Here is a 17,210-nt window from a genome sequence, read left to right as displayed (position 1 = left end):
CCCAAATAAAATGTAAGTGTCTCAAATTGCAGGGTTAATTTTATGTTGCTATCCAGTAGTGAAGGAAAACATATGGTTATATACATAAATACAGCATGGTGGAAACAGTTTTCCCTCTTTGTTGTTCCATTTGGCCCCTGCCTCAGACCGACCAGGATGTCGTGCTTTTAATGCCCTCCATGTGAAAATTAACATTCTTCATTTAAATTCCAGGCAAAAAAATCGTAACTGTTTTTCACAGTTAAGTGGTTGGTTTATAACGTGAGAGCAGGAGTCGTGGGTTTCCACTCGTGACTCACTGTTGACACTGACAAAGTTTTCCTCCCCTGCGTATCACGCCCTTCCTTACCCATAATCCTCCCTGGCACAATAGAAAAGGCACACCGTATGTCACCCCACAAAAGACCGTGAGCTGTCCCGGCCTTTCCTCGGAATTGTGTTCGACTGTCCAAGTCCACACCTCATCAGCTGCACTTAAGCCCTGTGCACACTGCGGACGGCAAACAAATAGGGCTTTAATCCCTCATTATGGTTTCTACAAGCCTCCAAAAAAAAAGAAGAAAAAAGCATACAATGTCCAGTATTTGCCTGGCTGAGTTTTTTAGTTTTGGTGTTTTGGAGAATATGGCGTCTTGGTGGAACAACAGTCCACTAAGTTCCAGTAAAGTCATTATTCCTCTTGCCAAAAAGGTTCCCATAAATCCCTTATTTTCTCCTTTTCTCCCCCTCTTTCCTTCTGCATCTCTGTCTCCAAACTCATCCTCAGATGATGTAACAAACAGTTGGTGACTAAGTTGTAGTTGTGACTGTGTGCTGTGGTGAATGATTTGTATGGGTAGTAATTGACTTGGGTGTGTTTGTGCTTTTTAACTACCACTTCTGCGCTCTTCGCCTTTGTGCATCTCTTTTCCCGTTCTCCACTCGTCCGTCCACATCCTGCCTGTCCATGAGGAGCCCTTCTATTTTGGCCACAGTTTTCCACCTCTTGTCTTCTATTTATTTGATAGTTTGCTGTCTGAAAACATCATTTCCATCCCCCTTTTTCAGTCCTTAATGCAGTTTACTCCAGAGAGGTACACTGATGCACAATCTGTCCTAAGTTCAACAAACTTACAGGCAAACAAACCCTTTTTTCCTCCTTGTGTTGGTTTCTTGTTGTCTGGTAAATCATAGAGCCACTGTTATTTTTGGCTGGTGTGCGGGTCATGAATACGACACCAATAGAGTTTAAACATCCCGTTTCACACGGCCCTGATGGGACTATTTGGGCTGTGTACAGCTCTGCGCTCGCTCCCTGGTAAATACATTTCTCCCCAACTGACTCGTAAAGATAAATAGAGGCTAAATATGAACAATGCTGCCAATCTGTCTCGAGCGGAGAGGCGAAGACCAGAAACCAGCTGGCGGTGTTCACAAAGTGGTTGTGGAACAGACATTTAGTGAAGGTCCAGTGTAAATGTGAGCAGTCCGTTTGTGTCTTGTTGCTCTGAATGAGTCTCTTAAGTGTTGGATTGTCTTATTGAGGTTAGAGTCGTTCTGTTATTCAAAGGGAAAGGAACATTATAGAAGGTCAGAGATGTGTGCTTCATGGAACTCTGCTCAGATCTGGAGCCAACCTGTTCATTATGAACAACCCAAGCCTTTTAAAGGTACAGGAGACTTTCGTGACCAATTTTTCATCAAATCTGTCAAACCTCAGTCGTATCCTCAGTATCACAAATCTGTTAGTCTTTCTGCCATTACTCACCTGAATCTCTTGCATCACAGTGAACAGTTTCTTAGTGCCATCCACCAGAAACAAACCATGAGTTTACAAACAGAGCCGGAAGGGAACTCGGGCATGTTCGGAATTTTGTGCATTGCGGGAAATGTCGGTTCGTGCCGCTGTCTGACAGCAGCAGCTGGAACAGACACGACGCAGAAACGGCAGGAGCTCTCTTCCCTCCATGCATATTCCTCCAGCCGTTTCCGCGTTTCAGTCATTTCCGCGTCATGTTTGTTTCATCCATATAATATCATATGGTTGCGCTGCCTGCAAACCTCCCTTTCCCACAATGCACGTCGGATGCCCGAGTTCCTTCCCGGCTCTGTTTGTAAACACATGGTTTGTTTCTGGTGGATGGAACTAAGAAACTGTTCACTGTGAGGAAAGAGACTCAGGTGAGTAATGACAGACAGACGAACAGATTTGTGATACTGAAGATATGACTGAGGTTTGACAGATCTGATGAAATATTGGTCACAAAAGTCTCCCGCAGCTTTAAGACCAAAGTCTGGTGCAGTTTCATCTTATCTAATGGGGTATTATACAAAGACAAGTGAACACAAGACCCCACCTCTGGATCTCAGGGATTTGATTTAGTTGACTGATGGTGGATTTCACATAATGGAATCATCTCACTCCTGCAGGATAATCCCCACACTGAAATTTTCTGCTCTACTGATTTCCCTTGGCTCTTGATCCTTGCAGATTATCTCTGTAAAAGTACGTCTTAGCCTTATTGGACATCGCTGCTCATTTAGATGCACATTCTGCTACCACTTCTCTTCTCCTTCCTCAGCCTCTGTGATTACTTTGACTTTGTAGATTGCTCAGATCTCGTGCCAAGGTAACGTCTGCCTCGCGGGCTGAACTTGAGGGAGCTGGTTAAATAATGGGGGGACGTGTAAGACACTTTTAAGTGGTGTCATGCACCATCATGTTGAGCCATGTTTGGATTCAGCAAAGTGCAGACAATTACTCTGAAGAAGATGACAGGAAATGTTGCAAAGCTGAGATGGCATGGCCTATATTACTCTTTAATGTGGATTAGAGTATGTTTTACTGTTGTGATTTGGAAGATGTCACCAATAGTTAAGGCTTTAATGCACAGGTGTCAAACATGCGGCCCGGGGGCCAAATCCAGCCCACCAAAGGGTCCAATCCGGCCTGTGGGATGAATTTGTGAAATGTAAAAATTACACTGAAGAAATTATCAATCAAGGATGTTCAATCTAAAGTGGGTCAGACCAGTAAAATACTATCATAATAACCTATGAATAATGAAAAGAAGCTAATTTTTCTTTTTGTTTTAGTATCAAAAAAGTAAAATTACACAAAAATGTTCACATTTACAGACTAGCCTTTCACAAAAAATATGAACAACCTAAACTGTCTTAAGAGAAGTATGTAGTATTTTAACAATATTCTGCCTGTTACTACATGTTCTGTGTATTTGTAGATCCACTGTGATCTATAAGTTGTGATGCACATGTATAAATGATAAACTGAGGTGTAATATTGTTAAAATTACACTTATTTTTCTTAAGAATTTTCAGGTTGTTCATATTTGTTCATGTTATGTTCAAGTACGGTTCATAGAAGTAAACATTTTCATTACGGAATTTTACTTTTTTCCCTCAAAAACATAAAGACTTTGGAGTTGATATTATTTATAAGTTCTTATCCTATTATTTACATTATTCTACTGGTCCAGCCCACTTTATATCTATTAGGCTGTATGTGGCCCCTGAACTAAAATGAGTTTGACACCCCTGCTAAAGCAGTGTTAAGGAACATTCAGTTAATCCGCTACCTGTAGCTGCATTTTTCATTTATGCAAATATTTCTTTTTTGGGTTTTCAGCATACCTGCATGTCACTTTGAACCCACATTTTATTTTTACATGTTCACATTTTAAGATGAAAATTTGACGCACATCAGGAACAACCGAAAAATTTCTGCTTATCAATAAAAATTTCCAGGAGTTTATTAGTTGAATAAAACCTGTTTTCATTTGTTTAGTTTTAGGGTAACAGCCTTTTACATTTAATATGCAGCAAATTAGCGTCAGTTCTAAGATGTATTACAGGTCTGGTGAATTTAAATGAGTTTTCACTCTTCTTTTCCCTCAGGCACATTTCTGGATCTTTAGCTCACTGTTGAACTTGTGTCACATGTTAACTTTCTGCCAACACTGATGTAGAAAAACTGCAGTCAGATTAGTCAGAGCCTGTATGAGCTGAATAAATGCGGTTCATTTCTGCTTACAATACAGTTGAAATTGCAATGCAGTCGAATTGTCAATGTTTTTGAGGTACTTTTGAGGTTTCAGTCATATCTGAAAGTGTTTGGGAGTTTTGGAGCTTCGTCCAGTGTGCTTCAGTAGCTCGTTGCTAATGTTGATGAACAACCAACTATTGAATTTAATGTTGAAATCATGACTTTTAGCTACCACGGTATCCTCACAAGTTTTGCTTGTGGATTCATAATATCACTGACATTCCAGGCAAAGTATGAATGCCTTTCTCTAGTTTTTTGTTGACCACTTTGTTGTGTTTAATTGTATTCCACTCATTCATCTTTTTAAGTGTCCAGAATGCCATAACTCGAATAGCGGAGTCTCAACAACTCTTGGATTTTTTATTTTGTGTGGTAGTTGTGATGGGGACGTTGCGACATATTTCCTCTTGGTGACATTCCTGCGTGTACAGGCTGTGTATCTGTGTGTGTCAGTGTGTGTTTTTAAAGGGGGGGGGGTCCAGAGCAATGTGAAGTGCATTGTATTGTACTGGTGTATGAGGTCAGCACTTTCCTTCCCTCATGTCAGTCACCCCCCCTCCACCACACAGCCCCCCTCCCCCTTCACTGGTAACAGGACGAGCCCAGAGCGGAAACCGGAGGTCACCTAATCCCTCTGTGACTCCCTGACCCGTTGGCTCAGGCCTTTCCATTGTCGACCTGCGCTCAGCAGCTTCACTCAGCCACTTTCCATTTTGTTGTCCTGCCTGATAAGTCATTTTGTTTATTGGTGCATTTGGTCCCATTTTGGCCACTTCCCCCTAACCAGGAAGCAGACGGATGTTTGTGACCTGTTGGCTGGACGTGTTGAGGTGTGACGGCGTTGTGTTTACCACCTGGGTGTCTGGACGGGACCAGCAACAAGGGGAAACATGGTCATGTGACTGTGGTCGTAGCCTCTGGAAACTGCCTGTGACTTCCACGTCAGGTCAACCAGGATGGATTTCTCTAAATCAGGGGTGTCAAACTCATTCTCATTGCAGACTAGAACTACATCTGCAAATGGACGTCCATCAGTCCTGGTGCATCTATAGCCTGTCCGTCCATGGGAGTGGATCTCTCCTTCACTGTGGTTCTCCCCGAGGTTTCTCCCTTTTCCCACTGGGTTTGAGTTTTTCCTTGCTGAGAAGGAGGGTCTAAGGACGGGGGATGCCCTGGACACTACTCATTTTCTTGCTGTTTATTTGACTGTTGTTTACTCCAACTGCCTCTGTAAAGCCCTTTGAGATAACCTTGTTGTGATATTGGGCTATACAAATAAAGTTGAATTGAATTGAATTCTAGTTCAGGGGCCAGATTCAGCTAAATTTGATCTGCAGTGGACCGGACCAGTAAAATAATAACATAATAATATATAAATAATATCAAATTCAAACTTTTCTCCATGTTTTAGAAGAAAAAAAGGAAATGTACATTATGAACAGGTTTACATTTGAAAACTGTTCTTTCAGAAGATGTGAATAACATGAACAAACTGAAAAAATAAGTGTAATTTTAACAATATTCTGCCTCAATTTATCATTTACACGTGTACATTAAAACTTACAGATCACAGTGGATCTACAAACACACAAGACATTGAGTAACAGGCAGAATATTGTTAAAATTGCACTTGCTTCTCTCAAGACATTCAGGTTATTCACATTTTTGCAAAATTGTACTTTTAGTGTAAATACATGAAAATATTTACATTTACAAAGAGAAACATTTGGAGTTGTCATTATGTTAATGTTATTATGATTGTATTTTACTGGTCTGACGCACTTGAGATTGAATTATGCCGAGTTTCCACTACGTGGTATCGGCTCGACTCGACTCGACTCTACCTTTTTGCGTTTCCATTACGAAAACGGGCCTGGACTCTGGTACCCGGTACTAGTTTTTTGGTATCACCTCCGCTGAGGTTCCAGGACTGGGGACCAGATACTAAAACGTGACATGTAAACACTGCAGACCACTGATTGGTCAGAGTTGTCTCTGTGACCCGCCATTTTACAAAAACAGATGTGGAAGTTTACAGTAAAAATAGCGGTAGGTTAATGCACATGATGACGGCCTGTCAAACTACACCATGGTTTGTCGAGGAGGTTCAGACGTAAAAATACAGTATGAGCTTGACAAGACAACACGCAATGAGCGAGTTTATCAGCAACTCTCTGAGCAGATGACACGGAGGTAACGTGCCGCATCGGTATGATGTCCAGGGACTGTAAAGTGGGTAGTATCCTGTAATGGAAACGATCTCCAAGAATAGGACCTGGTACCAGAGTCGAGTCGAGCCGAGCCGGTTCCACGTAGTGGAAATGCAGCATTAGTCTGAATGTGGAACCTGAATTAAAAGGATTGTTAATATCTTCAGTGTAATTTTTGCATTTCACAGATTCATCCCAATGGCCGAGCTGGACCCTTTGGTGGGCCAGATTTGGCCCCCGGGCCACATGTTTGACACCTGTGCTCTAAAGTATCTGCTTCATTTCATTTCAGGACATGTTTTATGTATCCTGACTCCACTTTTCACTTATCCCTCCCCCTGTCTCCATGAGTGGACAGAGGGAATGAGAGGAGAAAGGGGATCGGGGAATTTATTGTGTTTGTTAACAACCCTAGATGAAAGCCTGAGTGCAATTGTAAAACAGATGTAATGCCCTTACAGCTGCTCCATTGGTCAGCTAATCCTTTTGACTAATGTTCCCCCCACCTCCACCTCCTCACACACTTCCAACAGCCGCTACACCTTTACTGCTCTCTACCCCCCCGCCCCTCCCCTCCTCCTCTACCTCAGTGACCCCTGGCTCATGTTACTGGCTCACCTCCCCCATCAGAGACCCCCATTGTTCCACCGCAAACTTACTCCACCAAAATGCTAATGACATGTTGTCACCCTCCATACAAACAAAATGACATGACATATTGCAATTACGGCTCTGACCAACTCAGGAATGAAAATAAAGGGAGTGGGGAGGAGAGCGCTAACTGAGGGCAGCGCAGACAAAGCAGGGACTCTTGTCTCAGATGTCTTTGGGGAGTTGTACTGCTATGAATCCATATATTGTATTTATTTTGTGCAGATTTATTTTGCCTAAATGTTATGGCTAAACTGTCTGTACTTCTGAATTTAACATCCCTCCCCATGAGACGCTGCTGCAACTTTTTCTTCCCTTTTCCTCCTCCTCCTCCTTCTCCTCCTCCTCTTTCTTCGTGCATGTGTTTGTTTTACTTGGCCACCGACTCCCTGTAAGCCATGCACAGTTTAACTTACAACTACCCCGAGGCAGACGTGACCTTTCTGCCTTTAAAAGCCAAGCGCTGGACTCGATTGAGGGGGGCCTCTATACCACTTAGTCCTCTGGTCCTGAGGGCGATTTCTGTTGTCAAGCCACCATGTTACCCATTCATCCATCTATCCGAGCATGCATTCATCACTGTCACCATCTCATCCATCTTAACTTCAGCCGACAGAACCCAGAGGCCCTTGGCTTGCGGGGGGGTTCCCACTCCAGAGCCACTCGGGCTCCCAGAATGTAGCCGGCCCTTGCACTGACTCAATAAACAAACACAGAGCCACTCAAGACGCATGGGGCCTCTCAAATGACAAACAGTGGCCGTCTTTGCAGAAACAGGGGAGGAAAAAGTTTGTCAGATGGTTAAACTCAGTTGAGGTTGAGAGACTTGAGCTTGGACTCAGGTTTTGCACCAGTGTTGGTACATGTCGGTCTCCTTCTGTGCTTTTATTCTGTCTCAGTGCTCTAGTCTCTTCTCTTGGTCACACTCCCTTGTGTTTCCGCGCTTTGATTGGCTGCTTTAGGAAGGAAGCGCTGCGTCAGCCTCACACTTCCTGCTTCCTGTTGTGTCCAGCAACAATCTAAATCCCCCTCCGTCCACCAACCCTCCCCTTCTTCATGGAACCAGGAAGTTTCCTTTCACTGCACTTTGCTCTTTTATCGAGGAATCCCATTGTTAAAAATGTCAGCTGAGAGTCATCTACTTTCATTTACTGTCACTGAGGCTCGTGTGTGAGGAACACAAACTCTGCCATCTCTGCAACTGTGAACTGGGTTGAAACTGAAGTTGCAGTGAAGGCGCTCTGCTACTAGTCTTCTGTTGGGTGGTGTGCACTGGAATGCATCTTGATTATAGAGGTGGCTCACTGTGTAAGGCCATCATCTCCGCAGGCATGACCACGATACATTGCAGTCGTTATTGTAGCGCCAAAAAGAGGCTAGTCCTCCTCTTTTCAGTTGCCATGTGGCATTTCGTCTATTCCCATCTGCAGTGCTTGTGTGTGTGCTTTTTTTTTTCTCTCAACATTTGAGTGGCATGGCATTTTCCTTGCCTGCTGGTCAGTGGTGAATAGCAATGCTAATGGGTTAGCTGGGAGCCCTTTTAGTGAGGAATGGGAGGAGAGAAGGGAGGGGGGGAAGGAATTTGAGGATTACGAGGAGGAGAGGTAGGGGTATGAATCCGGGTTTGAGGCAGCAGCTGTTCCCCCTTCTCAATAGAAACGTTGGCCTGGCCTGTGTCTTTTCTTTCTCCCTCTCTTTTCTTCAGTCCTCAGCAGGATACAGTATACCTCTCTTTCTTTCTTCAACCTTCTGTTCCTCCATCCCACTTCTTGTGTTTGCCTCGGCCGTCTTCTACCTCATTTGCGTTAATGAGTAGCTTTGGCTGTTAGTGAAACATCTGGCCAACATAGAGAGGAGAAGGTGTCTTGATGAGGACTGAGTAACTGCAAAGTCTTCCAGATTCTTCTCATGCTGAGTGCTTTTCTTTCCGCCATTGTTGTCGTGCTTCTCAGTTCATGCACACCTCCTTACCACAGGTCCGCCGCAACTCGGCGAACCACAAGCTGAGTGGAGTCGAAGAGAACCTCATGGTCAATCGAGTAAATCCCCTTGATATGACTTAAATGGAGCGGGAGCCATGTGCTTTCCGTCTTGTGTGTGGTCACTTGTGGCTTCCAAGTGAACTTCATTGAGTTGAGCCACAGTGAACGGCAGCCGTGGAGCGGAGACAGTATCTGTGCCTGAATCTGATATTGTCTTTGTCCTTGGCTCTCCTCTTCAACCCGCCTCTGTTGGAATCTGACATTGAGAATGTGTGTTTACCTTTAACTTAATATTTCATTGCCTCTCCTCGGTCACTGGCCTGATCTTCAGTATCTCACTGTATACGCTTCAGTTCCTTTGGCTCTCATTTGGCCTTTCTACTCTGTCTGATCTGTCCTTTACCATAATCATCTTCATTTATACTCTGTATTTTTTCCTTCTCATGTATTTTACTCTCTCGTGTTTAGGGTTCTTTCTCACTGAGCTTGTTTAGTCTGGACTTGCAGTTTGGTCACAAGCAAAAATCTCTTGCTTTCTGGAGTGAAAAGTCCAGCAGGAGCTTCAGACTTCAGACGGACCAGTTATAGGTGAACTGGAAAAATGAATTAATGATAGCAAATGAAGAGAGGGAGAGATTTAGTTTTTGTAATGATCTGTGTACATATTTCCTGAGCTGATGATGATGATGAGCACATGAAAGTAGAGCTGAAACGATTAATCGACTCAAAGTGATCCAAAAAAAAAAGCATTCAACCACAATTCTCCGGAATCAAAGCTTTGTTTCCTTCATTTCTCTGCTGTTAAACATTGGTTCCACTGCTGTGTTTCACATGGACCCTTATTGTGATGCACAAAAAGGCTTCAATTCAGGAAAACTGCAATAGAATATTTCCCTTCAATCAATTCGAGTCGATTAATCGAATCGTCAATTTTTGCATTCGCTTCAAGCACCTAATCAATTAATCGTTTCAGCTCTACATGAAAGTATGGGAGATTAATGCTTCTTTAACTTATAGAAACAGTGTGCTTCATTCCAATCATCAACCCATTGAAATGGAACCGTGTGTTTCTATAGAGTGGTCCACAAAGGCCCTGTGAAACAAAAAAGGACCTTGGAGAAAGAAAAAGTCTTGATTCCTGGAAAATAATCTTGCCAAGCATGTTTTTTACCAGATAAATAATCTCATTGTAAGAAAACATATCTAATAAGAAATGGTTGTCTTATTAAGAAATTCCATCTAATATTGAGTTAGATTTAACCAGTAACAAGCTCTAAACAAATGGATTGCATAATATCTCAGCAGAGGAATAAGATTATGTTCCGTATTGTAAGAGTGAGACACTTGCATGACTTCTCTATTTAATAATATTGTTTTATTACCTATTATGTTCTTTTAGTTGTTGGACTGTTAGCGTTAAGAAATCCAGCCAATCAAAATGCATTTCGACCACTGGCACCTTTTGTATAATACAAGGCAATCTGGTCTTATTTTTATGGAATATTGGCTTCTACAAGGCCTGTTTGTGCAGTTTAACCAGATCACATGTGTATAATATATATATTAGGGCTGTCAAAATTAACACAGTAACTCAGATTAATCCATCCTCCTAATGAATGTGATTATAAATGTGAACTCCATGAACCATCTACAGCAGAATAATTGTGAACGTCTGCTCTGACATATTTGGGTCAGTTTGTCCCAGTAGAGTTAGAGTTAACGCGCATGACCAAATGGTCAGCTGATCCAGTAGTGACAGGCAGCAGAACCGACCCATAAAGATGGAAGAGCAGAACCAGCAGAACCGACCCATAAAGATGGAAGAGCAGAACCAGCAGAACCGACCCATAAAGATGGAAGAGCAGAACCAGCAGAACCAACCCATAAAGATGGAAGAGCAGAACCAGCAGAACCAACCCATTAAAGATGGAAGAGCAGAACCAGCAGAACCAACCCATAAAGATGGAAGAGCAGAACCAGCACGTTGGCCTCTGGATGGAAATATGAGGACACACAAAACAAAGATGGAACAGTTGGGGACAGTTGGAACTGTTGAAGGTGTTGAATAAACCCCTTAAGTGCAGATGTATTCACTTCTTTAATGAGTCTGTTTGTTCATGCAAAATGAAACACCATTAATATAGATTAAAAATGAATGATATTTAATCATGATTAATTGAAATTAATCCACAGCAACCCAGTGATTCATCTAATTTAAAAACTGTAATCGTTTGACAGGACTTTATTAATATATATATATATATATATATATATATATATATATATATATATATATATATATATATATATGTATGTATGTATGTATGTATGTATGTATTGTACATATGGACCTTGGTTTAGACTGAGGGTGTGAAGGCTTAGACCAAGGACCACGGTGGCTCTCATTTACACTGTCAACATCTTATGACATTAGTGATGAGCTATTTAAACTCTGTGGTCAAACAACTGAGTAGGAAGGAAGGAAATGTGTGAGCATGTGTCCACATGTGTGTCCATATGTGTGTCCATATGTGTGTCCATACGTGTGTCCATACGTGTGTGTTTGTGGCTGAATGGACTGTGCAGAGGGACGTGAACAGGTGACGGGCAGCAGACCTAATCCTTCTTCTGATGTCAGCTTTACCCTTCTGTGCTTCACATACATGTATGTGTATTTTGTGTATATATTCGGGTGTGCGGACCATGTGTGCGGTGCATACATGATCGTGTGTGTGTGAGTGTGTGATGGTGTGAGGACATGAGCAGCAGTCGTTGGAATGCTCTCACAGTGTTAAAGGGGGGCCGTCTCATTTTCACTCTCCTTTATGGTGCGCGCCCTCAGAAATTTCACACTGTATTAAGTTCATATTTCAGCAGTGCTCCGCACAGCTGGACGCTCTACCTGCCTGTCTTTATTCTCAGATGAATGTGTGAAATTAACTGTCATCTTATCTAAGTGATACAGTTTCAAAAGTCGGCATGTGGGTCTCAGAATGGAAAAAAACAAACAGAGCGGTAAGGCTTGTGCACTTTGTTGTTTTTGTTTGCCTGTTTTTCTGCTGCTTTGAGACTGACTTACTGTCATGGAATGTGGGATGACTGGTTGTGTTTGTTGAGAGACGCTAAGAAAGCAGCAGCAGCAGAGAGAGGGTTGAAGAGTGAAGAGGAGTGTCGACGAGGCAGGCAGTCTTTGAGTTTCAGGCCTGGGCTCATGTGATCAGCGCCTTGGAAGGACCGGCCAGTGTTTTAATGAGCAGAGTCAACAGTGTGCAGAGCCCTGCCTGTGTTGTCTCTGTCCTACGTCTCACTTGTCCAAATCTGACCTTTAGCCCTTATTTAATAATGCACCCACTCAGCCTTGGTCTGATGCACTGAGGGTGAAGAGTTCATACAATTAACTTATAGCCTTTCACATACTGATGTCACAATCTGGAATTTTTTGCTTCCAATCCGATTACAATTAGTTTTGCCGATACTGATCTGATACTGATACTTTTTACTATTAAATTTTGATTTTATAACAAACTGTTTGTTGTTTGAATTTGTGGTGTATGGTTAACATCAAAATAGCTCTTCCCACCATTAAAATGAAATACAACCAAAGTATGACCAAAGGTTTTTATTATGTTTCATAAGATAACCAACAACATTTTTATTTATTTATTCATTTTTTAACAAACCTTCACTAAGTCAGGTCATATAAAGAACAAAGTCCAATCCAATCCAGTGTCTGTGGTATATTATACCTCTTATAAAAAATTATATAAAACAAAAACTTTATAACTTATAAAAACTTATAAAAAACTTTTAAAATAAGATTTTAAATATAAAAAAATAAATAATCAAGCAATCGGGTAACTTAGATTTTACACATAAAAAATCAGGGAAGACTCCTCCTTTTCTTCTCTGTTCTCTACATTCAGCTTTGCTGCAGCTTTGGAGTTCTCATACTTGGTCCTGTGATATTTTTGATAGTGACAAATCAAATTTGTTGTATTAAAGTGAGCCCTGATGCTCCTCCTCCTTCTCCTCCTCCAGTTTCCACATCTTGTAAGTTGTTGCTTGACTTTCGTTGCTTTCCAGACAAAAGTATTCCCACACAGCGGACATGGTGCATGATGTTTTCTTTTTATCTCCGGCAGCGTAACCACACTGAAAACACATGTCAAAGTGGATCGGCTTGATTGTGTGACTACATCCAATCTGATCTTCTAAAAAATGCCAGATCTGCAGCCGATATTGATCTTTAGATCGGATCGGGACGTCCCTACTTTCAGACACTTGAACACCATGTGTGTTGTTTCTTGTCAGATGTTTCCTGAAATGGTTGCCGTCTTCGTTCAGCTGCTCATGCAAATCTGTTGTTGTGTTTGCAGAATGTCCAGCTGGTTTCTTCAAAGCTGAAGCGTCTGTAGACCAGTGTGAGCGCTGTCCTTCTAACACCCAGACGGCAGGGTCTGGGGCGTCCATTTGTCCCTGCATGGACGGCTTCTACCGGGCCCCCAATGACCCTCCAACTGGATCCTGCTCAGGTGAGGAAGACCTTAAGCATTCAAATAAACCCAGGAAAAAATAAATGAATGAATAAATAAAATAAAATAAAATAAACCCAGAAGCCAAGACACAAATGAACTGTTAATTATGTCACTATATTTGATTCTCATAATGATTTTTACAGAAAAACTCTAAATAAATGAAAAGCCTGTTAAAAATCTAAAGGTTTACTCCTGCAGCTGTAGAATGGTTCCGTATGATGAAGATGTGACGAATTTATGCACCAATGCAAAAACAATATGACTTTAACAAATAAACAAAAACATATTGTGTGCATTAGCTGTAGCTGTTAGCTTTTCATTGGTCTGCTGCTAATATAGACCCCAAACACTGAATATTCTATGACCGCTGCATGAAGAATGACACAAGTTATTTCACATGTTTTCTATTTGAATGATAACTATGTTTTCCCATTTATTGTTTGTTAGTGTGATTATTTTCCATCATTTCCGATTTCTATTCATGACATTCCAGCCAATTTGTTTTTTCTGGGTGCTGATATTGCAGTGACAATGGAAATCCAGTTTATTGGCCAGTTTTTACTGCATCAACCCCTGAACAGAAGTCCAGATCACATACAGACTGGGTGTGGGTCAGCTGGAACCATTACCCTTTTTATTAATACATTAAACACAGCCTGGACTCAAAACTCCTCCATACAGTTTAGCTTTAACTACAGCACACATTCCCCATGGCTTTGGTTCTGCCACACAATATTTATGCAAAGTCACAATCAATGCCACAACATTTATTTCCATCCATAGTAGCATTAGCTTTTGACAAAGATCCTGTCTTAATGATGGGGAGTCAGACCACTGTGTAAGGTCTAGTCCATCACATCCCAGAGATTCTCAATGGGGTTCAGGTCTGGAGTCTGTGGTTCAGGTCTGGAGTCTGTGGTTCAGGTCTGGAGTCTGTGGTTCAGGTCTGGAGTCTGTGGTTCAGGTCTGGACTCTGTGGTTCAGGTCTGGACTCTTCATGTCGTGCTGCTCAGTCTCAGGTGGATTCCACTGAACCCGTGTCCATCAGACTGTTGAGTTCCTCATTATAACCACAACATTTTTTTTTTTGCTTATTATTGATTTCCAATAGACAAACATACATAACACATCAACACATACCACGCTAATTGCACAATAAAATTCAAACTAACCTCACTGCGTGCGCACACACACACACACACACACACACACACAAAACTGTGTAAGAGAAAAATAAAATAAGAATAATTATAAAAAATAATATAATAATATATAATAATATAATAATAATATAATATAATAATATGATAGCGCACACAAAGAAGAAGAAAAAAAAGGGAAGCTGTCACTCAATAGCTTTATTGATGACAATAATCTATTGTTGGTTGAGAAAGTCCATTAAGGGTATCCACACCTCTTCAAATTCTTGCGCTTTACCCCTGATTACATAGGTTCACTTTTCTAATGTGACACACAACACCCATCTCTCTAATCCAGGACTGTGTAGAGGATACTCGAGTCTCTCTCCAAGATAAAACAACCATCCTCCTGGCCTGCAGGAGGCCAAAGTTAGTTAAGAATAGACTGAGGGAGGAGCACAAGGAATGTTCAAACAGAAGACGACTCAAAAACACTTTTAAGAACATGGGATGGAACATAGGGATGAGGGTTATTAATTGTCACCATATGTTCACTGTTCTTTATGTATATATTTACTTCCTTCAGTTAGTTATTATTTGTTTATTTATTCACCAGCACGACTCAGAAAGACATCGATAAAAGATTATAAGTGTATTTGTATGTTGTGTATATGTATAAACATATATATGTGTATATGGATGAATGTGTGTGTGTGTGTGTGTTTGTGTGTGTGAATAGATATATAAATATAGAGGAGTAATGTAAAAGGAAGAGGGACATATATTATTAATAATATTGTAGGGAGAGGAGGTGGGATTAAGTAAATTGCACTTCTTCCCACCCCTTTTTGGGTAAATGTAAATGGAACTATTGTGCTTTTCTTCTGTCTAAGATTGTTATGATTCTTGATATTTGTTTTATTATGTATTTTTTGCTAGTGCATATATGTTAAATGTCTTTGCATGTGTGGAATAAATCAGTAAATCACTAAAGTTGATCAGTCTTATACATAGAGTTGACAGAAAAGTTATCTGGATATATCCCTAAAATACAAAGTTTTGCTTAAAGTAAAGTAAGTTAAGTAAATTTTATTTATAGAGCACTTTTCACAGACAGAGTCACAAAGTGCTTTATCAATTCAAATCAGAATCAAATTAAGTTTACAGAGACCCAACAGAATCCTTCAGGAGCAAACACTTGTGATTGGTGACAGTGGAAGGAAAAACTTCCCTTTAACAGCAGAAACCTGGAGCAGACCCAGACTCCTGAAGGATGGACGTCTGCCTTGACCAGTTGGGGTTAAAGAGAGAGAGAGAGAGTAAAGGAGGAGAAAAGAGAGAGCGATAGAGATATAGAGAGACTGGGGGGGGGGATGACACATGGAGTACGTTATGATGAATACATAGAGTGTAATCAGTCTGTGGTGGTCCTGGGTCAGGTAGGAGACTAAAAAGCCTTTTTGAACAGGAGGGTTTTGAGGTGTTTCTTAAAGCTCTCTACAGAGTCCATGGACCGTAGGTGTAGAGGCAGGTCATTCCATAGACGTGGTGCCACAGCTTTAAAAGACCTGTCACCACGTGTGCTAAAACAGGTGCGTGGAACCATCAGCAGGTGCTGTCCTGAAGACCTCAAGCTACGAGTCGAGCTGTAGGGCTGGATCAGGGAAGCAATGTATGCAGGGGCCTGGCCATGTAGGGCCCGGAAAGTTAGCACAAGAATTTTGAAATGAAGACGATATAGAACAGGAGCCAGTGGAGAGATTTAAGGATGGGAGTGATGTGGGTTCTCCTGTTTGTGCGGGTCAGGAGCCTGGCAGCAGAGTTCTGGACAAACTGTAGACGGGCCAGCTCCTTCTTGTTTAAGCATGTAAACAGGCTGTTGCAGTAGTCTAAGCGAGAAGATACAAAAGCGTGAACGATCATCTCGAGCTCATTTGTGGACACCATAGATCTGAGTTTGGAGATGTTGCGTAGGTGGAAGAAACAGTTTTTGACTAGGTGTTTGGAGTAGAATTCTAAAGACATGTCCTGGTCAAAGATGACACCCAGATTCCTCAGTTTTGTCTTTACCAAGGAACTCAGGTCTCCAAGGTGATGTTTGATCCCTGGGATTGCACTATCCGGGGCAATGATGAGGGTCTCAGTTTTGCTGGAGTTCAGCTGGAGGCTGTTATCATTTAGCCACTGCTTCAGCTCTGACAAGCAGTTGATTAAGGAACTCAGTTTGTGGGGCTCAGAGGAGTTAAAGGAGCAGTATATCTGGATGTCATCCGCGAATAGATGATAGGAGACATCACTGTACTGTTGGATAATGTGGCCAAGTGGGAGGACATAGAGTAAGAATAGCACTGGTCCCAGGACAGAGCCTTGGGGCACACCACACAGTAGATCCGCTGAGTCAGATTGGAAGTTGTTTATTGACACAGTGAAGCTTCTGCCGGTCAGGTAAGAGGAGAACCAGTCTAGCACAGGACCTGACATCCCTACCAGGTCCCTCAGTCTCTCAATCATTATGGGATGGTCCACTGTGTCAAAGGCCGAGGACAGATCTAGCAGGACCAAGACCGTGGATTTCCCGGAGTCAGCCGCCATCAGGATGTCACTAGACACTTTTAATAGTGCGGTTTCTGTTGAGCGGCGTTGTCTAAACC

General features: G+C 41.8%; 1 protein-coding gene across 1 annotated transcript in view; it reads left to right on the top strand.

Annotated features, from left to right (window-relative positions):
* The window catches only part of epha2b (eph receptor A2 b), a 49,701-nt gene that overhangs the window by 12,086 nt on the left and 20,405 nt on the right, over positions 1–17,210 (top strand). Inside the window, 1 exon segment of the mRNA XM_030137743.1 lies at positions 13,262–13,417. Coding sequence (XP_029993603.1) covers positions 13,262–13,417 — 156 coding nt within the window.

Source organism: Sphaeramia orbicularis, chromosome 7 (genome assembly GCF_902148855.1).
Source record: "Sphaeramia orbicularis chromosome 7, fSphaOr1.1, whole genome shotgun sequence".
In the NCBI taxonomy this organism is placed as follows: domain Eukaryota; kingdom Metazoa; phylum Chordata; class Actinopteri; order Kurtiformes; family Apogonidae; genus Sphaeramia; species Sphaeramia orbicularis.
The sequence above is the reverse complement of the archived record's forward strand: the minus strand, read 5'-3'. Positions and strand labels throughout refer to the sequence as shown.